The sequence below is a fragment of the Danio rerio genome, chromosome 12 (assembly GCF_049306965.1).
Source record: "Danio rerio strain Tuebingen ecotype United States chromosome 12, GRCz12tu, whole genome shotgun sequence".
Classification (NCBI taxonomy): Eukaryota; Metazoa; Chordata; class Actinopteri; order Cypriniformes; family Danionidae; genus Danio; species Danio rerio.
The window spans coordinates 1,434,614-1,462,118 of record NC_133187.1 but is presented as its reverse complement, the minus strand read 5'-3'; the positions used below and the strand labels follow the sequence as shown (position 1 = coordinate 1,462,118).

General features: G+C 30.8%; 1 protein-coding gene across 1 annotated transcript in view; it reads right to left on the bottom strand.

Annotated features, from left to right (window-relative positions):
• rab26 (RAB26, member RAS oncogene family) overlaps positions 1 to 27,505 on the bottom strand; it is a 110,830-nt gene that overhangs the window by 14,911 nt on the left and 68,414 nt on the right. The window contains exon 5 of the mRNA XM_073918004.1: positions 27,358 to 27,410. Coding sequence (XP_073774105.1) covers positions 27,358 to 27,410 — 53 coding nt within the window. The remainder of the gene's footprint in view (positions 1 to 27,357; positions 27,411 to 27,505) is intronic.

The following is a 27,505-nucleotide window of genomic DNA, read 5'->3' as shown; positions in this document are numbered from 1 at the left end:
GTATACAGTAAGACATTTTGTAGTATATTATAGTATAGTGTGGTATATTATAGCATGGTATACTAAAGTATAATATAGTGTAGTATAGTATGCAGTATGGTATTGAGTTGTATATTAGACCTTTTCATACCTACAAAACAGAAGATTAATGAAATTCAAGCATTTTCAAAACTTTCCAACAGCCGTACAAAGACTGACAAGTGAAATGAGTAAGATAAAGAGAGGAAGAAGACAGAAAGAGTGAAAGAATAAACAGCAGGATCAGAGCAAATACCTGCAGACACACAGACGGGATTCTCCATCTTCTTTAGCAGCGCACAGGCTGAGTAATGAAAGCAGTTTGTCAAGCTACTTCAGCTTCAGTCAGGCTACGAAAAACAGCAAACTACAGGCCAATCACTCACAATACAGCACACTCGAAGACTATGAGGGCTTTTACACCAATGAACGTCTATTAGAGTCTGAAAATTCTGTTGTGAATCAACAGATGCACAACAAGATGTGACTTAGCATCATTTGAAGTGTAAGTAATAATATGTGTTATGATAATATGTGGTGGAGGAAACCCACGCCAACACGGGGAGAACATGCAAACTCCACACAGAAATTCCAATTGGCCCAGCCAGGACTCAAACCAGCGACCATCTTGCTTTGAGGCCACAGTGCTAACCACTGATCCACCTATTGCAAACGTGTATGAAAATGTACTTCCCACTGTTCAGACTGAGCCAGTGTTCTGGGTTAATTATGAAGCGCTTCTCTGCTTTAATCCTGCTCGTGTCCTCTCTTATCCATATTAATGCACACATGCAGGCCGCTCTGCATCGCAATAAAGGAGCTGCGGACAGGCATTGATTTTCCTTTTTTAAATTGCGAACAAGAGACAAAAAACAAAAAGTACAACAAATGACACAATCCTGGCCTGCCCGTGGGCTTGGAGAGAGAGAGGGAGAAATGTGGTTATGTTTACAGATGGAGAAGCAGAGGTTTCATTAAAGAGCTGGAACAACAGCGGATGCAGCGGATGGAGAAATCTAAGTATAAAATGACATTTTGGGTTTGGACCGGGCGATATGGAGACGATGCACTTTCATACTGAAGACTGTGACTATATACAGCTGAAGTCAGAATTATTGACCTCCTGTATATTCAGTTTTCCCCAATTTCTGTTTAACGAAAGATTATTTCAACACATTTGTAAACAGTTTTAATATCTCATTTATAATAACTGATTTCTATTATCTTTGCCATAATGACAGCACATCATATTAGACTAGATATTAGACTAGTGTTTAGCTTAAAGTGACATGTAAAGGCTTCACTAGGGTAATTAGGGTAAAGTTAGGGTAATTAGGCAAGTCATTGTATAACAGTGGTTTATTCTGGAGACAATCCAACACTAATATTGCTGAAGGGGCCAATAATATTGACCTTAAAATGGCTTTAAAACAATTAAAAACTGCTTTTATTCTAGCTGAAATAAAACAAATAAGACTTTCTCCAGATGAACAAATATTATAGGGGATACTGTGAAGAATCTGTTAAACATCATTGGGGAAATATTTAGAAGAAGAAAGAAAATTCACAGAAGGACAAATCATTTTGCACATGGTCATATTTTAACCTTGTTATATTTTTCTGTCGGTGTGACATTTTGCTAGAGGTTGCATTGGTACTGAAACCAATTTGCAGTCGTGTGAACATGTTAGGACACCCTATTAAATTGCACTTTCTTTGTATCAGGACATAAGACATGATCTGATCTTTGGCAGGTCTTAACATTTGGGAAATAAAACCTCAGATGAAACAGAAATAAGTCAGGCAGTGGTAATCAAGGATCAGTGTGTTGGTCAAGAGCTTCAGGTGTGTGTGAACACAATGTATAGGATCTCTTGCAACAAGACAAAAACTACTGAATCTTTCCTTACATTTATTTTTATGTGCATTTAAAAAAATAACATTTATTTATTTATTTATTTATTTATTTATTTATTTATTTATTTATTTATTTATTTATTTATTTATTTATTTATTTGTTTGTTTGTTTGTTTATTTATTATTTGTTTACTTATTTACTTATTATTAATTTGCTTATTTATTTATTAGTTTATTTATTTATTTATTTATTTATTTATTTATTTATTTATTTATTTATTTAAAACAACATATTTAGGTCTCTATTTTAACAATCTGTGCACCAAGTCTAAAGCCCATGGCACAACAGCATTAAGAACGTGTCTGAATCCATTTTTGCTATGAGGATGGATAAATACGCCCCGGCGCATGGTCTAACAGGGCTGCGCTTATTCTCTTAATGAGTTCTGGGTGTGTTTTGAGCATAACCTGCATTAAACCAATCAGAGTCTCGTCTCTCATTCCCTTTAAGAGTCAGTTGTGTCGCTCCATGGTGTATTTGTTATTTACACGACGGACTTTGTAAGTGTAAAAGCTGAACACTTCACTAGCGAGAAAACAGTTAAACAGAGCATCTGCAGCGCGAGGATAAAGAACGAGTCTCCTCCATTCAGCCTCTTTCTCTTTACTCCTTTACTTTGGTAGAGTGAGGAAACGGTGGAAACTCACTCCACTGAACATCCATTAGTTTACACAATTAATTCAGTTTGTTAAGCATAAAGATTTGCTTCATAACTATTTCTAAATTTAGTTCTAATCTCCAGCAAAGGAATATATATATATAATTTTGATTATTTAATTTATTCTGATTTTCTTTACTTGGGAAAATTTAGATTTTTTTTTTATAACTTACATTTAAAATTAAATAATGCAGTATATTTATGAATAAATTGAAATGTGCATAAATATACAATCTGGTGGTGCAAAGCAAAGAGTCAAAAACAAAAGACATCGCAATTCAATCAATACAAAACAGACATCTTTTAAGCTCTGTGATCTCGCAACTGAGCATTTTTCTAATCTCAAACAAATAATCAAACACAAAAGCGCAGGAAAACAGTCAGTTTTTCTCTCAAAGATGCACATCAACAGACTTTAGATGCCAAGGGTTTAGTTCAGGAGATCAGAGAGGAATATCAGTGTTTATTTTCTGTCTTTACTAAAGTCGTGGAGTCTGGAAATCTGACACGATCACACACACGTGCAGATGATGAATCGTAATTCAGAGGACTGACAGTTTCACAGCGGTGCCAATGAGATTTGTGTTTTAAATAACACAGAAAACAAAGAAGCTCCATTCAGACAGAACCGTTTGTTCCTTTCTATTTCTGGAACATTGTCTAATTAACAAGCTCCCAGAATGCTTCTTTTTAACCTGTTTTATATTAGCATCAATATAATTTCTATTATTACTATATTATCACTACTTTCGTTTTTTCTTTCTTTTTGTTTGTTTTATTCATTCATTTTCTTGTCGGCTCAGTCCCTTTATTATTCCGGGGTCGCCACAGGGGAGTGAACCGCCAACTTATCCAGAAAGTTTTTACGAATAATTCTGACTTCAACTATATATATATATATATATATATATATATATATATATATATATATATATATATATATATATATATATATATATATATATATATATATATAACTATATATATATATATATATATATATAGTTGAAGTCAGAATTTTTCGCCCCCCCCCCCCCCCACCCGTTTATTTATTCCCCAATTTCTGTTTAACGGAGAGCAGATTGTTTCAACACATTTCTTATCATAATAGTTTAATAACTAATTTCCAAAAACTGATTTATTTTATCTTTGTCATGATGACAGTAAATGATGACATAAGATGATTATCAGCCCTGCCCAAAAAGTACATCGAAACAGCGGGAAACTGCCAGGTGTCTGCCCCTGGCCACAACAGGAAAAAAAAAAAAAAAAAAACTGCGTTAATTGCGTTAATTTTTTAAAATGAATCGCATGCGTCAACGCGTTAATTTTTACAGCACTAATATATATATATATATATATATATATATATATATATATATATATATATATATATATATATATATATATATATATATATGCGTGTGTGTGTGTGTGTGTGTGTGTGTGTGTGTGTGTGTGTGTGTGTGTGTGGCAGCATCAGTTGTTATAAGTAATTTTTTTGATATTTTTTACTTAAAGTTAATCATTTTGCTGTCTTTTTAGTCTTATTGTAATAGTTTGTATTTTATCTAAATTTATCATTATTTTGCTGTATTTCTTCTGTCTTTTTTAATATATCTTTTTGTTTTTAAATGCTTTACAAAAATATATTAGCTAACATTAACTGGTGAAACTTTGCAAAGTGTGTGAGCGATGTTAACATATAACTTATTTATTCATTTTCTTTTTCAATTTTAGTTTTAGCCATTTTAGCACATCATAAAATGTGACTTTCTTTAAACATTACTGGGGATTAAATACTTCTCTATTTTGGTTAATTACAGTAATCCTGTTTCTTAGGATATTTGGTTACACTTATTTTAAGGTGACCTTGTTACAGTGCAATTATTAGTTTAACCATTGAGTAATATTAATTAATTACATGTATATTCAATAGGGTAACAATGTTTGTTATGCTTAGGATTAGTGGCATGTCATTCTGCATAACTAACTGCAACTACAATAATAAGGGCAGCTTAAATTAAAGTGCTATTTTTCCCCAGTACAAATATCAAAAACATGATGCAGGATATTGGATTTACTGTGAGATTTATCTACTATAAACTTATTGTAAAACTGAGCAGAACCCACAGGATGTCAGAAGCCGTGTGCATTTCAATGTGACGGTCAGGTCTTATAAATATTGCATTATTTGATCAGTGCTGTGTGTCAGTCAGAGGATGATTTTCAACACTTCAAACGCTGTCAGGAAGTGTGTTTCTTCCCTCCAGAGTTCCCCACACATAGCCTGCTGAGAAGAGCTGAATCTGCTCTCAAAAAAAAAAAAAAAGAAAGAAAAACAGCTGAATATCTGAATATCACTGCAGGACTGTTGAGTCTCTGTGAGGATCTGCTGTTCTCTACTCTTACAAACAGCAGATCAACTCAAGAGTCACATCCCAAATGACGCACTATACACTATTTACACCTCATACTATACTTACCTATTACACATAAGCAGTATACACTTATACACTATACACTGTCAGTATACACTATTTACACTATATACTATGCACTTATACACTATACACTTATGCAGTATACACTATACACTTACAGTATACACTATGCACTATACACAGTACTTATGCACTACATACTTATAGACTATGCACTTATTTATGCACTTATACACTTGACACTTATACAATATACATTTATGGACTTATACACTATACACAATACACTATACCCTTATACACTATGCACTTATACACTAGACACTTATGGACTTATGCAGTAAACACCATGCACTTATACACTATACACTTTTGCACTTACACACTATGCACTTATACACTAATAGACTTAAACAGTAACTACTATGCACTTATACACTATACACTTATGTACTTATACACTATATGCAATACAATACCCTTATTCACTATACACTTATACAATATGCATTTATACACTATACCCTTATACACTATATGCTTATTCACTATACACTTATACACTATGCAATATACACTATACCCTTATACACTATACCCTTATACACTATGCACTTATACACTATGCACTTATACACTATACCCTTATACACTATGCACTTATACACTATACCCTTATACACTATATGCTTATTCACTATACACTTATACACTATGCAATATACACTATTCACTTATACACTATACCCTTATACAATATGCATTTATACACTATACCCTTATACACTATGCACTTATACACTATACCCTTATACACTATATGCTTATTCACTATAGACTTATACACTATGCAATATAAACTATACCCTTATACACTATACCCTTATACAATATGCATTTATACACTATACCCTTATACACTATGCACTTATACACTATGCACTTATACACTATACCCTTATACACTATGCACTTATACACTATACCCTTATACACTATGCACTTATACACTATACACTTATACACTATGCACTTATACACTGCACTTATACACTATACCCTTATACACTATACCCTTATACACTATATGCTGATACATTATGCACTTATACAATATACCCTTATACACTATACCCTTATACACTATACCCTTATACACTATACACTTATACACTATACCCTTATGCACTATACCCTTATACACTATACACTTATACACTATGCACTTATACACTATGCACTTATACACTATGCACTTATACACTATGCACTTATACACTGCACTTATACACTATACCCTTATACACTATATGCTGATACATTATGCACTTATACAATATACCCTTATACACTATACCCTTATTCACTATACACTTATACACTATGCACTTATACACTGCACTTAAAACACTATACCCTTATACACTATGCATTTATACACTATCCACTATGCACTTATAAACTATATACTTATGCATTATACACTCATGCATTATACACTTATGCACTATACACCCTGCACTGTACACTATATACTTTTACACTAGTATGCACTTATACACTATGCACTTATGGAAAGTTTTTTTGTCTACATCAGACATTAATTTGCCCTTCCCGTGTGCATAAATGAACTAGTATTATTCTAGTCGCATCCTGCAACATATTAAAAATAATATCTGCTATCTGAGCAGCTTTTTCAGATACCAGGACGTTGCTTTTCATCCTGTAAAAGTTTTATTCTAACTTCATTGTCATGTAGGATTCTCTTTTCTCTTATGATGATGAACACGCGGGCCACAGACACCAGATCCAGCACATAAAGCAGACGTAGATCAGACAGAGTTTCCCTCTGAGAAGAGTTCAGTCTGATCTGCTCATGGATTCAGACGGAACTATTATTACTGTCGTTTCATTTCCCACAACACTGCAGCAGCCAGGACCACGAGGACCAGCCGGGGATCGGGAACAAGCAGATTTATTCATAAGCAGCCTTACTGTATCATTCACTACAGTCTCCAAATGATCAACCCTATCAAATCTGGACTGGTACATCTGTTAAAGTGAGAATTTCCAGCCTTTTCCATTCATTTTCATTAAACTGGAGAGACATAATAACAGTATAATTTACAGTGAACCTAAACTGTTATTAATGTCAAATAATGTGAAATGCTATCCCAGTGATGGGTTGCACTTGGAAGGGCATCCGCATAAAATATATGCTGAAATAGTTGGCGGTTCATTCCGCTGTGGTGACCCCAGATTAATAAGGGGACTGAGCTGAAAAGACTCAATTGAATGAATGTTAAAAGCTCTTAGTCAATGTAATCAGTAACTAATAAAGGTAACTAATAACCATCTGGATTTAATTGTAATGCAATAAGTACACCTTTCCTAAAGCTGCTCTGGAACAATAATAATTGTGAAAAGCGCTGTACAAATACAGGTGAACCGAATAAGAGCTTGATGGATCAAATATGATGTAAGCAAACTCTCACTAAAGGCTGCACGGTTTCTAATAGGGTTTTCTGTTGTTGTTTCTTGCTGCTTTTATTTCTGATACATCACGCTTTAGAAAGTTCATATTGAATCCAGGAGTTTAACCTCCGCTGTGGAACGACTGTCTCTATTGATTTTGCTCTCTGCGGTTTCTTTCTAAGCCACTCATGAAAAATGCATCGACAAGCATTGAGCTGGGGCTTTCGGGTTTCCTCAGGTAACACTGATCTGATTGTTATGCATGAGCGTCAATCTGCAAAATCACTGACAATGTGATGGGATTTTCAAAGTAATACAGAAACGACTAACATTAGCGTCGCTGTTGGCACACTTGATTTCATACATCCTCCCCTCGGGGGTTTAATATGCCTTTGTTTTCGGAGGATGTGAAGGAATAAAATGTGCTAATGTCTTCTGGAAACGTTAACATTCACCCTCTGAATGCATTTGGTCAGTTCCGAGTTATATTTATACATATACATAATAAAACTGCGTATGCTTTTAGGAAATGGAACAAAAGTTTCCAAAAGTTAATAAACTACTATTAATATTTATGAAAGTCAAATTTATTCAGGTTGAAATCTTTCCAGAGTCAAATGTGTGTGTGTGTGTGTTTTAAATAAATACTGTATGCAAATTTGATCAACACGGACTGTATTTTAGCAATCATAAGTTATAAATTCAAAGAAAGATAATTAGGTTCCCCCTCAATTCAATATAATTAATATTGGTCATTCTACGATTGTATGTTCTTATACATTTAATAAAATTGTATATTCTAATAAAATTCCCAATAAATGTTAGGAGATATAACGTGCATGTGTAGTTAAAAATTTGAAAACATTTACAAAACAATTTAAAAACTAAAAATTTAATTTAAAAAGGGCTAATAATATGATAAACATATGGTTATGGTTAAACAGTTTTCATAAATGGCTAAAATAATAAGTATAAAAAATTATTGGGTAATGAGTATTTTTAATGAATATTTTTATTGTAAAAATGTTTCTTTAAGTCCAAATAGAATCAGTGTAAAAAATAGTAGCAGTTTTAATTGTTTTTTTTTACTTGTACAGTCGAAAATAAATAAATGAAAATATAAAAAATACATTAAGTCGAAAATAAATAAATAAAAATAATAAAAATACATAAAGACATTAAATACAGATGAAAATTAATAATAAAATATAAAAATACGTAAAGACAATAAATAAAGTCAAAAATTAATAAATAAAAAACAATAAAAAAATACATAGACATTAAATAAAGACAAAAATAAATAAATAACAATATAAAAATACATAGAGACATTAAATAAAGACAAAAATGAATAAATAAATAACAATATTAAAAATACATAGACATTCAATAAAGACAAAAATAAATAAATAAATATATTTAAAATGCATAAAGATGTTAAATAAAGATAAAAATAAATAAACAAAAATAATAAAAATACATAAAGACATTAAATAAAGACAAAAATAAATAAAAATATTAAAAATACACAAATACACAAAGACATTCAATAAATAAATACACGCATTAAAAATACATGCATAAATAAATGAAAATAATAAATGAATGGATGGATGGATGGATGGATGGATGGATAAAAAATAAATAAACAAATGAATACATAACTAAATAAATTGCAGCATATATTGAATTTTTGCATGTATATGCACTGAAATCATCATGTCAGCGAACTTGACAGGTGTGTTTAAAATCTCTCAGACGGAGTTAAAAGGGTCAGAGACGTCTCTGTCCTTCAGAGACTGAGACAAGAGTCAGGATTAATGAGATAAAACATGCTAAAATAATGTTTGATCTGGGTGGGATGTTTCCTTTCATCCTGCTGAAATGCTCTTCAGCTCAGGGGTGTGTGTGTGTGTGTGTGTGTGTGTGTGTGTGTGTGTGTGTGTGTGTGTGTGTGTGTGTGTGTGTGTGTGCATGAGAGAGAGAGTAAGTGTGTGTGTGTGTGTGTGTGTGTGTGTGTAAGTGTGTCTTCAAAGGCTGCGTAAGGCTGTGAAATAATGGACATAAATCATACTTCATCCTCAAAGAGTCAGGCTCAACACATTCTCACCGACTCCTGGATCATTGGAAAAGGCAGAACAGGGTCATTTACTACAGTACATGCTGTATGACATATATTAAAAATCGACATTATATGCAGTGTATGCAAGACACAAACACACACACACACACACACACACACACACACACACACACACACACACACACACACACACACAATAATAAATAAATGTAATTTATTAAATTTAAAATAACTTAGTATTAATAACTGATATCTGCTCCAATGAGACCAGAAACAGAGAACAGAACAAAAATGGAAAGGAATGGAACAGAGGAAAACGGAATGGAACAGAACAGAAACAGAATGGAACAAAAACGAAACAGAATAGAACTAAACGGGAACAGAACAGTAGGAAGAGAACAGATTGAAACAGAACAGAGTAGGACAAAACGGAATGGAACAGAACAGAAATGAAACAAAAAAAAGGAAATGAAATGAAACAAAACAGACCAGAAATAAACAGAACAGAACTAAAGTGAAAGCAAGTGACGCAAAATGAAATGAATCGAAACAAAACATAACAAAACGAAACTAAATGAAACTAAACTAATCTAAACTAAACGAAATTAAAAGAAATTAAATGAAACAAAACAGAACAGAAGTGGAACAGAACAAAAACAAATTGAACAAAACAATTCACAAATAAACAGAACAGAACTGCAATGAAATGAAGTGACGCAAAATGAAACAAAACGAAACAAAACAAAACAAAACGAAATGAAATTAAACTTACTAAACTAAACTAAACTAAACTAAACTAAACTAAACTAAACTAAATGAAATGAAACCGAACAGAACAGAAATGGAACTGAACAAAAACGAAATGGAATGGAACAAAACAGAACAGAATGAACAGAAATGGAACAAAACTAAAATGAAATGAAATGAAGTGAAAAGAAACTAAACTAAATAAATGAAACAAAACAAAACAAAACAAAGAGGAATTAAATGAAACGAAATAGAACAGAATAGAGCAAAACAGAACAGAATGGAAGGAACGGAAACAGAATGAAACAGAATTTGAATAGAAAACAGAACGAAAGAGCAAATGGAATGGAACGGAAATGGAACAGAACATGACAGAAACAAAACGAAACAAAACGAAACAAAATTCGCTGAAACGTTTTCAAGCTCCTTTGACTTGTTTAAACGTTCATTTTCAGATGAAAACATTCATTCAATTAAATGTAGAATGTATTAAAAATAAAGTTCAAAATGAATGCATATTTTTGTATAGCTTAACCTTAAAACAAGCATAAATTCTCTTCATTTTCATCTTTTATTTTTGATTTCCAATTAAATATATCTTCATTTTGTAAAGTTTTATCTTAAAAAAAGTCTTGCTTTTATTACAGATATATTATATAGTACAAAAATGCTAAACTAAAGACTGTTCTTCATTATCCGTCACATAAAGACTCCACAAAGAGCCATTGTTTCCAAAAAAAGTATGTTTTTTGTGTGGTAATGCCTCTAACTACATCCATTTGTCATCCAAACAACCCATGAAGTTGTTTTCCCAGTGTTTGCAAGGCAGTATTATATTTATGTCCCTCAGACATGGTGGTTATTGAGGTTTGCTGTAAACTTTTGACATTAAAAGGTCTGCTCTAGTTCACAGACTTATGCTTTATTTGGGAAACGCAAGCAATATCAGAGAGGATGTGGATCTCAAATGCAATTTCCTGAAAATGGTTTCCATGCAGTTAAAGCATCAAGAGTTTCCCTTTGAACATGCGCTGCAAAAAATAAATAAAATAAGCATAAATAACTTAAACATTCTTATTTCAAGATGCATTTACTCCAGAGCTAAAACAGATTCAGGTCGCTTGTCAAATTTATCAGAATTAATTGAGTTTTTGCTCAAAGTAACCACAGATTTCTGGCAGTGGGGTCTAAAAATGTATTACAGTCAATTCAAAGGGAAAGCAACATTATTTTTTCTGCCCACAGGCGGATGTGTGTTCTGGTTTAAAAGCAAAAACTCAATTAATTTCAAGGGGAAAAACCCGAACATCATGTAATTTCACTTCTCAAGTACATTGAAAACAATTAAACTACCGTGTCTTTCATTCAAAGTCCAGTGCATGCTTTAGATTGGATTAAGTGGAAAATGAAGGTTTCTGATTACAACCTGTTTGATTCAATGTGCCTTAAAGTAAAAATACAAACCACCTAGGTAAACGCAAACGCATTAGTAGTATTTTACTTTAAATCAGCAGTTTTAACCAAAAAGTTACTGTATTTGAGTTGAACTGAATAATTTCAGTGCTATTTCTAAAGAACAACTTTTAATGTAGATAAATTAAATACACATTTTGTTCTAATAACTATAGTTATATTTATTTTTTATTAAATGTTTCTTTTTTATTGAATTTATTATTGTTGAAATGATTATTTAATTTATTTATATGTATTTATGATTTGCAAAATACTCTTTAATGTTCAGTATGTTGTACCTTGCGGGACTGGTACATTATACACTTATGTGCAGTATAAAGATTTTATTAATTTAATTTAATTTAATAATTTTAATTTATTTAATTTTATTTAATTGTGTTAATTATTTTTCATTTATTTTATGAATGTTTAGTTCTTTTAATTTTATTTAATTTTATTCATTACATTTTATTTTATTTTATAGATTTTTATTTTTTTATTTAATTTAATTGTATTATTTTAATTGAAATTCAAAATTAAAATTTAATTTTTATTTTATTTTATGAATTTTATTTATTTTTTAAATTAAATAAATTTTTATTTAATATTATCTTATCCATTATAAGGATTTAATTTTATTTTATTCATTAGAGGTATTTTATTTTTTATTTATTTATTTTGTTTATTTATTAAAGGTATTTTAGAAATTGTATGTTATTTTATTTATTAGAGGTATTATATTTTATTTTATTCTAGTTTATTTATTATTATTTTTATGTATTTATTTAGTTTTATTTTCTTAATTAGAGGTATTTTATTTTGTTGTATCTAATTTTATTTTGTTTTATTTCATTTATTAGATATTCTTTATTTTTTATTTTATATGTGTTATTCTCTAAAGGTATTTTATTTTATTTATTAGATGTATTTAATTTTAGCATATATATATTTTATTTATTAGAAGTGTTTGTATTTATTTATTTATTTATTTTTTATCTATTAATCAGCAGTGTTGGTGTATTTTTAATGCCAGTTTGATTACTTGTTTGGCATCTATAGCCATTCTAAAAGCACCATACTGTAGTTTACCTCAGATCTTGAAAATAAAATGCTAGTAATAAAATTAAAATACATGCATTTAGTTTAGTCCAAAGTACAACTTTACTTTACTTTTGTAGTATTTCCAGTTGTTGATCATCAGTTGTCAGCATTAACCCTTTAGATAGACCAGTGCAGAAGAGTTTCTGGCTTTTATATGGAGTTCAGTGGAGCAAAAAAGCAGATTATAGCGTGTGTGCTGAAATACACTCACTGTGTTTACTGTGTTCTGACAGCTGAGGGGATTATTTTGAGATAAGACTACAAAGGTCTTTTGCTCCGTATATAAGGCAGAAACTAAGCTTTTTTTGCACTGCAACTGATGATCAAAAGTAAAAATGACAGATATTCCTTCTTCCCAACAAGGACAACCAACAGCAATCAATGATTATGCTGTCATGGCTTTGCAATCAAAAAATGTGATAATAATGAAAGTCAAGGGGGCAAAAAAAGCCACCAACATAACCAAAGAGGAGTCAATCTGCCCAGAGTGTATTGTTTTCAAAGCATTTCCTAAAATTGTGGTCAAATTAAGCCTAAAATCTCCCCCAGAGTAGATGAAAATGACTCAACAGCACACAAGGGTTGAATAAAGGCGGAAGCAGCACCAAGTCATGTTTCAGGAGGGTAAACGTTTAATTAGGAGGTTTGAAGTCTCATGAGACGCTCGATCTTCTCAAAGATCCTCTTCAGTGAACTCCAATCAGCGAGAGGCAAAACTTTCTGTCCAGTCCTGCATTTGCACTTGTTCTCCGTCTCTCAGGAGAAGTACAGATCCAATAACAACTGCAGAAATGTCAATAAAAGCAGTTTCTGTGCTGTTTCGGCTCAACAAACCCACATCCACAGCTCTAAAGTGCACAACACATGAGTGTCCGACTGGTAGCATTTCAAAGTATTTGAAACTTCAAGAAATATACAATTAGTCGCATTCTGTCAAGTAATACTTACATAAACAGTGTTTATAAATTATTTTAAATTAAATAATAAAATGTTTAATAACAAAATAAATAAATAACACAATTTATTATGTAATATTTGTAAATTAATTGGTAAAACCATCTATACATAAAATAAACAAAAAGTTACTGTATTACAGTTTAAATGATTAATTTCAGTGCTATTTCTAAAGAAAACTTTCAATACAGATATTGTGTTATAAGAACTATAATTATTATAATTTTATGAATTATGTTTTATTGAATTTATTATTGTTAAAATTGTTATTTAATTTATTTAAATGTATTTATTTGCAAAATATCCTTTATTGTACAGTATGATTTCCATTGTATGACTGGTGGAATAAACGCTTATGTGCAATATAAATATTTAATTAAATTAATTTATTATAATATTTTTAATTTATTTAATTTTTTAATTTTATTAATTAAATTGTACTTTATTTAATGAATTTTGCTGTATTTAAATTAAATTAAATTAAATTAAATTAAATTAAATTAAATTAAATTAAATTAAATTAAATTAAATTAAATTAAATTAAATTAAATCATAAGACAGTAGAGAGTATAGACAGGACAGTGTGAGAGAGGGGACGGATCAGCTTGGAACCTCGAGCCGGGAATCGAACTCAGATCACTGTGAACACCACCGCCATGTGTCGACGCACTAACCACTACACCATTGGTGCCAACAAGTCAAAACCTTATGTCCTCGGATGACAGATAAATTTAATTGTTTATTTTATTTTATTTTATTTTATTTTATTTTATTTTATTTTATTTTATTTTATTTTATTTTATTTATTTTTTAATTTATTTATTTATTTATTTATTTATTTATTTATTTATTATTGAGTAGCTTTAATTTAATTGTATTTTATTTTTTAGTTTTTATTGTCATTTATTTATTAGAGAGTCAAAACTTTCTGTCCTCAGATGACCGTTTCTGCATTTTCACTTGTTCTCCGTCTCTCAGGAGAAGCACAGATCCAATAACAACTGCAGAAATGTCAATAAAAGCAGTTTCTGTGCTGTTTCGACTCAACAAACCCACATCCACATCTCTAAAGTGCACAACACATGAGTGTCCGACTGAGTGCTGATCTAATGCAATGTGATGTGATAAAAGCCGTCTGAGAAAGTCAAATTTAATGTTTTAGGCAGTAAATAGTCATGCTGAAATCTCATCAGAAAATCCTGAAATTCAACCCTACATTTTATAAAGCTCAATACAGATGGTAATAAAATTAAATATGTAATCTTTATTTACATTAAAAATTTGGCCATTTAAAAATATATTATAAAAATGGAACAAAATATGAAATATGGTTACTAAACAGCATACCATAAAGCTGTATATATTTGGACTTTTACTGCCAAATTTAACTTGTATTTTAAAATTTTAGTTTTTCTTTAAGGGAAAAAAGGTGACCAGTATACAACATGATTTTGTCTTTATAAATATTTTTGTTCCTTTTCATTTCTCTCATCACTATTTACTTGAATTGATAATCATAAATGATAAATAAGCATATTAATGTCATACAGCTTCATGAAATATTCAGTAAGTTTTATAACACACATACATTTACAGGCCGTCAAATAATAATAAACTAAATAGTGTTTACTATTTCTTTTAAAAATTAAATGATAAAATATTTAACGTAATATTTGTAAAATAATTTGTAAAAAAAAAATCTAAATTGAAATAATTAATTTTAAAAAGAATATTTCAGTTTACATTAATAATTTCAGAGCTATTTCTATTTTAAAAAATTAATATAGATAATTTAAAATACATATTTTGTTCTAAGAATTATAATTATATTTCTTCATGTATTTAATACATTATTTTATTGAATTTATTATTGTTAAATTATAATTTAATTAATGTAATTGTATTTATTATTTGCAAAAATATCATTTATTGTAAAGTATCATTTTTAACAATAAACGTATGTGCAATAAAACTAAATTAATATATTAATAAAACAACAACAATAATAATGATAATAACATTAATATTAATAATAATAATAATACCCTCAATAATAATAATAATAATAATAATAATAATAACATTTATATTATTAATAACAATAACATTAATAATATAAAAATACCATTAGTATTACTATTATTATTATTAATAATACTACTACTACTAATAATAATAATTATTAATATTTATTTATTTATTTATTTTTACAATTATTTTTAAGCAATATTGTTAATATAATAAAAATAACAATTGCAACTTCCAATATTATTTCTAGTGCACTATGACCATAACAAGGGTGCTGGCTTAGTCATCTGTCCTCTAAATTAACCTAAGCATTGCATTCTACTGTATTTTATGGTATAAACGAATGCTACTGATTGAACAGGAACACAAAGGCCTGCAGGAGGACTCTGCATTTTTATCAGCGTGATTTTCTTGTTCTGACAACCAGCAGAAATGATTATATAAATGGCCACATCAAACGATCTGCATGCTTTAATCAGAGGCATTGTGTGTGATTATGCATGCAGGTTGAGCTTTTGCTACAGATTGATCAAAACAACAGCGGCTCCGATTACACCCACAGAATTAATCGCACACGAGCACAGCAGGAAACTTTCTCTCCGGCATGCAGAAATACCACAGAGGTTTCAACAGCCCAGGGTCATTGGAAATACCTGTCTCAATCTACATTTTACATTGCTCCAGGTACGTTTCATTGCACTTTTAAGATAAAAAAATCCACTTCAGGGTGCTGTCTAAACTTTCGCAAATGTAAAATACATTTCTCCAGGTACATTTTATTGCACTTTTCAAATAAGAAATCCACTTAAGGGTTCTCTCTACATTTTTGCCAATTGTAAAATACATTGCATTTGACATTTGATTGTACCTTTCAGATAACAAATCCACTAGATGGCGCTGTCTACATTTTTGTGAAACAAAATCAATTGCTCCAGGTACATTTCCTTGTACGTTTCTGATAACAAATCTACTAGATGGCGCTGTCTACATTACCCTAAAATGTGCCGCTCTGGCTACGTTTCATTGTGCGTTTCAGATGCCAAATCCACTAGCGGGTGCCTGTCTACATTTCTGCACAAAAAAAAAAAAGAGTTTATGCAGGTATGTTTCAGGTGACAAATCCACTAGAGGGTGCTTGTCTACGATATTGTGAAAAGTAAAATTGCTCTGGGTACATTTCATTGTACGTTTCAGACCTCAAATCAACTAGAGGGCGTTGTTTACATTTTTGCAAAATAAAAAATGCGATGCTCTGGTTACGTTTCATGTACATTTGAGAAGGCAAATCCACTAGAGGGCGCTGTCTACAATTTTGCAAACAGAAAATACATCACTTAGTGTATGTTTTATTGTACATTTCAGGTGACAAAATCCACTAGAGGGCGCTGTCTACATTTTTTGCAAATGTAAAATACATTGCTCTGGGTACATTCCTATTTACATTTCTGATAACAAATCCACTAGAGGGTGTTGTCTACATTAACATAAAATGCATTGATCTGAGTATGTTACATAATTTTTTTTTTTAAAACAAATCCACTAGAGACTGCTGTCTACATTATTGCAAAAAAAAATGTGTTGCTCCAGGTATGTTTCAGATGACAAATCCACTAGAGGGCGCTGTCTATATTTTTGTAAAACATAAAGTGCGTTGCTCCAGGCACATTTCATTGTACATTTGATAAGACAAATATACTAGAGGGCGCTGTCTACATTTATGCGAAACTTAAAATGCATGGCTGTAGCTTTGTTTCAGACATTTCAGATGACAAATCCACCTGAGGGTGCTGTCTACAGTTTTTGCAAAACAAAAAATGTGTTGCTCAGGGTATGCTTCAGATGATAAATACACTTGAGGGCGCTGTCTAGGTTTTTGCAAAACACAAAATACGTTGCTCCTGATACGTTTGGTTTTATGTTTCAGATATCAAATACACTACAGCACACTGTCTACTTTTTTGCGAAACACAAAATACATTGTTCCGGGTACTTTTTGTTGTACATATCTGATGACAAATTGACTAAAGGGCGCTGTCCATTTTTGCAAAATAAAAAATGCGTTGCTTTGGGTACAATTTGTTGCAATTTTTAGATAACATTTCCACTTAAGAGTGCCGTCTACATTTTTGCAAATGTAACATATTTTCCTCCAGGTACATTTTGTTGCATGTTTCAGATGCCATATTCACTAGAGAGCGCTGTTTACATTTTTGCTAATTGAAATACATTTCTCAGGGTACATTTTGTTGCATGTTTCAGATGCCATATTCACTAGAGAGCGCTGTTTACATTTATGCGAAATGTAAAATGTGTTGCTATAGCTTTGTTTCATTGTACATTTGAAATGACAAATCCACTAGAGGGCGCTGTCTACATTTTTGTGAAACATAAAGTGCGTTGCTCCAGGCACATTTCATTGTACATTTGAGATGACAAATACACTAGAGGGCGCTGTCTACATTTATGCGAAATGTAAAATGCGTTGCTGTTGCTTTGTTTCATTGTATATTTGAAGTGACAAATCCACTAGAGAGCGCTGTTTACATTTATGCGAAATGTAAAATGTGTTGCTGTAGCTTTGTTTCATTGTACATTTGAAATGACAAATCCACTAGAGGGCGCTGTCTACATTTTTGTGAAACATAAAGTGCGTTGCTCCAGGCACATTTCATTGTACATTTGAGATGACAAATACACTAGAGGGCGCTGTCTACATTTATGCGAAATGTAAAATGCGTTGCTGTTGCTTTGTTTCATTGTACATATGAGATGACAAATCCACTAGAGTAGGTATGCTTCAGATGATAAATCCACTAGAGGGCGCTGTCTACATTTTTGCAAAACAAAAAAATACATTGCTCCTGGTACGTTTGGTTTTATGTTTCAGATATCAAATACACTACAGCACACTGTCTACTTTTTTGCGAAACACAAAATACATTGTTCCGGGTACTTTTTGTTGTACATTTCTGATGACAAATTGACTAAAGGGCGTTGTCCATTTTTTGCAAAATAAAAAATGCGTTGCTTCGGGTACAATTTGTTGCAATTTTTAGATAACATAGCCACTTAAGAGTGCCGTCTACATTTTTGCAAATGTAACATATTTTCCTCCAGGTACATTTTGTTGCATGTTTCAGATGCCATATTCATTAGAGAGCGCTGTTTACATTTTTGCTAATTGAAATACATTTCTCAGGGTACATTTTGTTGCATGTTTCAGATGCCATATTCACTAGAGGGCGCTGTTTACATTTATGCGAAATGTAAAATGCGTTGCTGTAGCTTTGTTTCATTGTATATTTGAAGTGACAAATCCACTAGAGAGCGCTGTTTACATTTATGCGAAATGTAAAATGTGTTGCTGTAGCTTTGTTTCATTGTACATTTGAAATGACAAATCCACTAGAGGGCGCTGTCTACATTTTTGTGAAACATAAAGTGCGTTGCACCAGGCACATTTCATTGTATATTTGAGATGACAAATACACTAGAGGGCGCTGTCTACATTTATGCGAAAAGTAAAATGCGTTGCTGTAGCTTTGTTTCATTGTACATATGAGATGACAAATCCACTAGAGTAGGTATGCTTCAGATGATAAATCCACTAGAGGGCGCTGTTTACATTTTTGCAAAACAAAAAAATACATTGCTCCTGGTACGTTTGGTTTTATGTTTCAGATATCAAATACACTACAGCGGACTGTCTACTTTTTTGTGAAACACAAAATACATTGTTCCGGGTACTTTTTGTCGTACATTTCTGATGACAAATTGACTAAAGGGCGCTGTCCATTTTTGCAAAATAAAAAGTGCTTTGCTTCGGGTACAGTTTGTTGCAATTTTTAGATAACATAAGAGTGCCGTCTACATTTTTGCAAATGTAAAATATGTTGCTCCAGGTACATTTTGTTGTATGTTTCAGATGCCATATCCACTAGAGGGCGCTGTTTATATTTTTGCAAATTGAAATACGTTTCTCAGGGTGTATTTTGTTGCATGTTTCAGGTGACATATCCACTAGAGGGCGCTGTTTACATTTTTGCAAATTGAAATACGTTTCTCAAGGTACATTTTGTTGCATGTTTTAAAAGACATATCCACTAGAGGGCACTGTTTATATTTTTTTGGGGGAAAAAAATGTGTTGCTCCGAGTCCATTTCAGGTGACACATCCACCAGAGGGCACTGTCTGCATTTTTGTGAAACATAAAATGTGTTAGTCCGGGTACATTTCATTGTACATTTGCACTAGGGGGGCAGGTCTACATTTTTTCAAAACAAAAAATGTGCTGCTCCAGGTACGTTTCAGATGTCAAAACCACTAGAGGGTGCTGTTTACATGTCTGCAAACGTAAAATACCCTACTTAGGGTATATTTCATTGCACATTTCTGATGACAAATCCACTAGAGGGAGCTACCAACATTTTGGCGAATCTGAAATTCACAATATAGGGTGCATTCTGTTGTGTGCTTCAGATACACGTCCTGCTTGTACATTTATTACAGTTTATCAGTTCACTACAGGAGCATTCATTAACAACATGTTTTAAATATCACTGGTATTCACTGTATACACTTGTAATATGACTATAGTATGGTTTTTGCGGTTTCACCAATGTAGTTTTCAACGATTCTTTGTTTTGTTTCAGTCACACGGTGTAGTGAGGGGAAACACAATCACAGAGAATGAATGATAGAGCTCAGACCTACAGAAAAACAGAGACAAATAATAAAAAGATGCTGTAGAGCGAGAGAGCAAGTAACACAAGCTGAGAAAAGCCAGAGAGGCCAAAAAAAGCTGTTCAATATAAAGTGCTAAAAACATAATGGTGGAGCTGCGGACAAAGAGGGCTGTGGAATAATTGGAGGAAAATTGGTGCTTTAGATGGTCTGGTAAGGATGAAACATGAAAATGATAGACTCTGCATGAATGTATATGTAGTTTACAGGGTGATCTTAATATACGTTAATAAGCAATAAACATCCAGGTGTCACCATGGTAGAAAAGTGTCATTAAGCAAAACAACGATCAATAAAATGATCAATAATTGTTTTATTATTAATCATAAAAACAACAATTAAAGTATCCTGAAGCTTATAATCACACAATGCTTCTGACTGCTCTTTTTTTCTTTCTTTTTTTTTACCTGTCAATTTAATTGAGATATTGTTCCATTTATTTACAAACATTTATTTGCATAAATTTTTTTAGAATGTTTAAAATTATGAAATTTAATTATATTTACATATTTAAAAAAGTATAATTAAAACAAATAAAAAAAACACATTGAAATAATTTTGAAATAAACGAACAAACAAATTCATTAAAAACAACAGGAATTTTAAAATCGGATCAAATAACAACAATTTAAATAAATGAATTTGAATCTGGAAAATTATAAACAAATTTATTTTTATTATTATTATTAAAAACACAAATATTTAAACAAAGCAAATATATATATATATATATATATATATATATATATATATATATATATATTTTTTTTTTTTTTTTTAATTTTTAATTTAATTTTAAATTAAGATTATTTTATAAATAAAATAAACCCATAAAAAGATATATAAATATTTATTAATATTGTTTTGTTTAAATCTTTCTATTTTAAGTAAAAATAATGATTATAATAATAAAAACAATCATAATAAATAAGTTATGTATAATATCATGCTTGGTTATTTGTTTAAATATAAAAAAATAATTAAATAAATCAACTGAAATGACAGAAATTGACACTAAAATATATTTTAAAACATAATAAATAAATGCATAATCTATTTATTAAACTGATATTAATCAGTGCCATGAGTTGTTGTCACGATTACCAGCGATCATTTCCCATAAGATTGCTGGTTTGCACCTGCAATAACCATGGACTTCAAATCCGCCATTTCTGGACTACATATTCATACATGCACTCCGGTCACACTCACACATGCTTCCTCATCTAGACTGATTACATTCACACCACCTGAGGGTTGCCAGAGACTGATTAACACACACTATTTAAGCCACAAATTCACCCCTTCAGTTTGCTGAGTCTTGTTATCTGTCACTAATAACACTGCAACGCGGTTTCCCAGTCTTGTCATCTTGTGTACCGACCGTTAGCCTTGTTATCTTCTTTGTCTTTGCCTGCCGCCTGCCTTTCTGACCTCTAGCCTGTATTCGACTGTGATTCTGGACTGTCTCCAAACACCTGTTTGCACCTGTGTTGACCATCGCTTGCCTGACTTTGAATAAACCTGCATATTGGATCTTACCTGAGTTGTTGGTGTTACTCTCCGTGGTTACAAATGTCTTCAAAAATAAGGCTCAACATGTTCTTCTGTGATTAATAAAGATAACTGTTGTGCATTATTTTTTATGGGCACATATTTTAATTTGTGCATTTTGAAGAGTAATAAAAACATTGGATGAACATCCATTTTAATAAAATTAAAATGTCTACTTTCAGGAATTATAAAAATGAAATTGATAATTTTATCTGCCAACAAGCCCCTGATTTCATCAATCATCTGTGTAGGCATATCAGGAGCATCTCATATCCTTTATTTATATCTCATTTGATTTTCTAAACCTCTCAGCGGCTTAAAAAGTTTTGTCCTGATATAAACAAACGCAGTCTTTGGCATGACCTGCAATCCTCAACAATGCTTATCATCTCACCACATAATTAGGTGTGAATCAGTGGAAGGGAAAGTATAAAGTTTAATGACTCTGCACAGAGGAGGAGATTCAGTGCTTGTTACTGACCGTGTGCTTGATTCATTAAAAACCCTCATAAGATGCTGATGCAAGCATGGGAAATTCATTTCTCCTCACTAAATCCAATGTAATCCTATTTGGCTGTGAATGTGTGTGGATTAACAGAGAGAGAGTAATGAAAACACTGCTGCCAGAAATAGAGAAGTACAAGAGAGAAGCTGATGTACATGGGGGAAATGATTGACTGGATTTAAGTGAAGGTAAGGGGTTGCAAACAATTTATTTGGGCTGAATATAAGGAAAGAAACAATACTAAATTTAATCTGTGTTGTTTAATTCAAATTATTTTGTTGTTTAATGCAAACAATTTATATAGGTACTTTATAAAAGCCAAACTTGAGATGATATCTTACTAGAAAGCGACTGAAAAGGTATTTTTGTTATTTATATTTTTGGCTATTTATGCAATCATGGTTAATTCAAGACATAAAATGTAACTTTAGTGCACCAGTGTAAATAAAACAAAACAAAACAAAATAAATAAAAACAAATAAAACAAAATAAAATAAAACAAATAAAATAAAATAAAACCAATAAATTAAGACAAACAGATAAAATAAAATTAAAATATAATAAAACTAAATAAAATAAAAAATAAGCAAAATAAAATACCTAAATAAAATAAAACAAAAATAAATTAAATTAAAACTAAATACAATAAAATAAATAAAATAAAAAAATAAAAATAAAAAATAAAACAAAAATAAATTAAAATAAAACTAAATACAATAAAACTAAATATTTTTTTAAATTCAATTAAATTAAATACGTAAAACAAAATAAAACAAAATAAATGAAATAAAATAAAATAAAACAAATAAAATACAACAGACAAATAAAATAAATAAATAATAAAATAAAATAAAATAGATTAAATTAAATTAAATATATCAAACAAATTAAAAGAAACAATAAGACATTTTTTTAAATAAAATAAATTTTAAAAATTAAACAAATACAACAAAATGAAATAAAATTTTTTAAATGTTAATAAAATAACAAAATGAAATAAATTAAATTAAATTAAATTAAATGTATTTTTTCAATAATAATATAATTTTTTCAAAGAAATAATTTATTTATTCAATTATACCTAATTTAATTTGTTCATTTGTTTAATTTGTATTTAAACCAATCAATCAATCAATCAATCAATCAATCAATCAATCAATCAATTAATTTGCAAAGTTTAATAATATAATTTTGCCCCAAGAATAAATTCATCCTGTTTTTAGATATTTTTGCTTTAAAAAAAAGAAGCAAAACAAAAATACAGATGCTATTTATTTATTATGCACAATGACGTGAAGACTCTTCCTTCTGTTTTTCAGGCTTTTGTTCCTGGTTCGTCAAAGTGATTAGCATGAATTTACACTAATTAACCTGAGCAGCAGAGTTTAATCTTAAGTGCTTCTGTGCAAATGAACAGGTGCTACAACACACACACACACACACACACACACACACACACACACACACACACACACACACACACACACACACACACACAAACACACACACACAAACACAAGCACACACAAACAAAAAAGCGTCTTGATATGTAAATTAATGCAATAACACATGTCTAATGAACGTGTGTGTGTATATGTGTGTGTGAAATGCTTGTGTGTGTGTGTATTTGGTAGTGTGAGGGGGTTCATGTTGTACATGTTCACATATTAATAATGATGTTGAAAAGCCTGTGGTGGTTTGTGTCCCTCCGCTAATGATTATAAATGCTGCATGATGTATTAATAGCTGTCCCCGCAGCTGCAAACCTGCAGGACAGATGGCCTCAATATTATTATACCTCAAGTCATTAAAATCAGCTCATTTACAGACCATTAGCAGCAAAACTTTCTTCTTCTTCTGTTAAAACACTGCACAGCTGCTGCGGTCCATGTACTTTGATCAATATTTATTAAATATGAATACAGTACACATCAATGCACAAGACCATCGAGGGGAACATTGAGTTATATTGAGTTACAGTTCTTACTATACATATATATATATATATATATATATATATATATATATATATATATATATATATATATATATATATGAATAACAAACATGCAGACTGATTTCCAAAACATGACTCGTTCTGAGTCAATTTTTACTATATAAATTAATTAATAACATTAAGAGTGATTCCCTAAACAGATGACTCTTTTGAGCCAGTTTACACTAGATGAGGAATCAAAAACAATTAAAGTATTCACAAAACAAATGACTCCTTCTGAGCCGGTTCTTACTATATAAATAAATCAAAAACATCCTGACTGATATATGAAACAAATGACTCTTCGGAGACAGCTCTTACTAGTTAAATGAATCAAAACTATCCAGACCGATTCCCAAAATAAATGACTCCTTCTGAGACCATTCTTACTATATAAATGAATCAAAAATATCCAGACTGATTCATAAAACAAATTATTCTTCTGAGGCAGTTCCTATTATATAAATGAACCAAATACATTCAGACTGATTCACAAAACAAATGATTCTTCTAAGGTTGTTCCTATTATATAAATGAACCAAATACATTCAGAGTGATTCACAAAACAAATGACTCTTCTCATGCAATTCTTACTACTTAAATGAATCAAAAACATCCAGAGTGATTCCCAAAACAAATGACTCATTCTGACACCATTTATAATATATAAATGAATCAAAAACATCTAAACTGATTCATGAAACAAATGACTCTTCTAAGACCACTCTTACTAGTTAAATGAATCAAAAGAATCCATACCGATTCCCAAAACAAATGACTTCTTCTGAGACCATTCTTGCTATATAAATGAATCAAAAACATCCAGACTGATTCACAAAACAAATGATTCTTCTAAGGCAGTCCCTATTATATAAATGAACCAAATACATTCAGAGTGATTCAGAAAACAAATGACTCTTCTCATGCAATTCTTACTACTTAAATGAATCAAAAACATTCATAGTGATTCCCAAAACAAATGACTCATTCTGACACCATTTTACTACATAAATGAATCAAAAACATCTAAACTGATTCATGAAACAAATGACTCTACTGAAACAGCTCTTACTAGTTAAATGAATCAAAAGCATCCAGACTGTTTCCCAAAACAAATGACTTTTCTGAAACAGTTCCTAATAAATAAATGAATCAAACTATACCTAAATGAATCAAAAACATCCTGAGAGTGATTAACGCAACAAATGATTCCTTCTGAGCCAGTTCTTACTATGTAAATAGATCAAAAGCATCCAAAGTGATTTCCAAGACAAATTGTTTTTAGTCAGTTCTTACTATATAAATGATTCAGTGATTCTCAAAACAAATTACACTTTTGAGATCATTCTATTTATATAAATGAATCAAAATTATTCAGAGTGAATCACAAAACATATGACTCTTCTAAGAGAGTCTTAATGAATCAAAAGCATCCAGAGTGATTCCCAATACAAATGACCCTTAAAAGCCAGTTCATACTACATAAATGATGAATCAAAAACATCTTGAGCAATTCACAAAACAAATGACTCTTCTGAGCCAGTTCTTCCTATATAAATGAACCAAAAACTTCCAGAGTCATTCACAAAACAAATGATTCTTCTGAAGCAGTTCTTACTGTATAAATGAACCAAAACATCATGAGAGTGATTTACACAACAATAATTCTTTCTGAGCCAGTTCTTACAACATTAATGATTCAAAAACATCCAGAGTGATTCACAAAACAAATGACTCTTTCTGAGACAGGTCTTAATATACAAATAAATCAAAAATACCCAGATTGATTCACAAGACCCTTCTTACAAGGTAAATTAATCAAAGACATCCAGACTGATTTCCAAAACAAATGATTCCTTTTGAGTCGGTTCTTACTATATAAATATATCAAAAACATGCAAAGTGATTCACAGACAAATGACTCCTCCTAAGGCAGTTCTCACTACTTCAATGAACCAAAAACATCCAGAGTGATTCTCAAAACAAATGACTCCTTCTAAGCCAGTTCTTACAGTACTATATAAATGAATCAAAAACATCCAGAGTATTCACAAGACAAATGACTCCTCCTGAGGCAGTTCTTATTATATAAATAAATTAATTCAGACTGATTCACAAACCAAACAATTCCATCTGAGTCGTTCTCACTACCTAAATGAATCATAAATATCCAGAGCGATTCACAAAACAAATGAATCTTCTGAGTCAGTTCTTACTACTGTATATAAATGAATCAAAAACACCAAGACTGATTCACAAAACAAATGATTCCTTCTGAGCCAGCTCTGATTACAAAACGAATCAAAAGCATCCAGAGTGATTCAAAAAAAACAAATGACTCTTCTAATTCAGTTCTTACTACATGCTGTAAATGAATAAAAAACATCCAGTCTGATTCCCAAAACAAATGACTCTCATGAGACAGTTCTCAAATCAGTCTGAAACACTGTACATTTAAATTCGCAGCATATGCTAATGTACTCCAATTGAGATTACAACAATTTAAACAAATCAGAAATTAATCAAATGTAAACAGCAAAAGGGAAAAGGAATCAAATGACAACATCTGGTTTAATTATCATATTTTCATGCATTGTTTTCTATTTTACTGTGATGTACTGTGATGTAAAGTAGCCTTTGCAAAGACGCGTAATGGAGATTGATTGAATCGAGTCTCTTACCTGTATGTTGTCAAAGGAGGATTTATTTGTCACATCATAAAGCAGCAAAAGAGCTGAAAAGAGAGAAAAGAGAATTATTACATACTGTATTCATGAATTAACTAAATGATCAGAGCTGACAGCTTATAATAACTACAAAAATAAATCC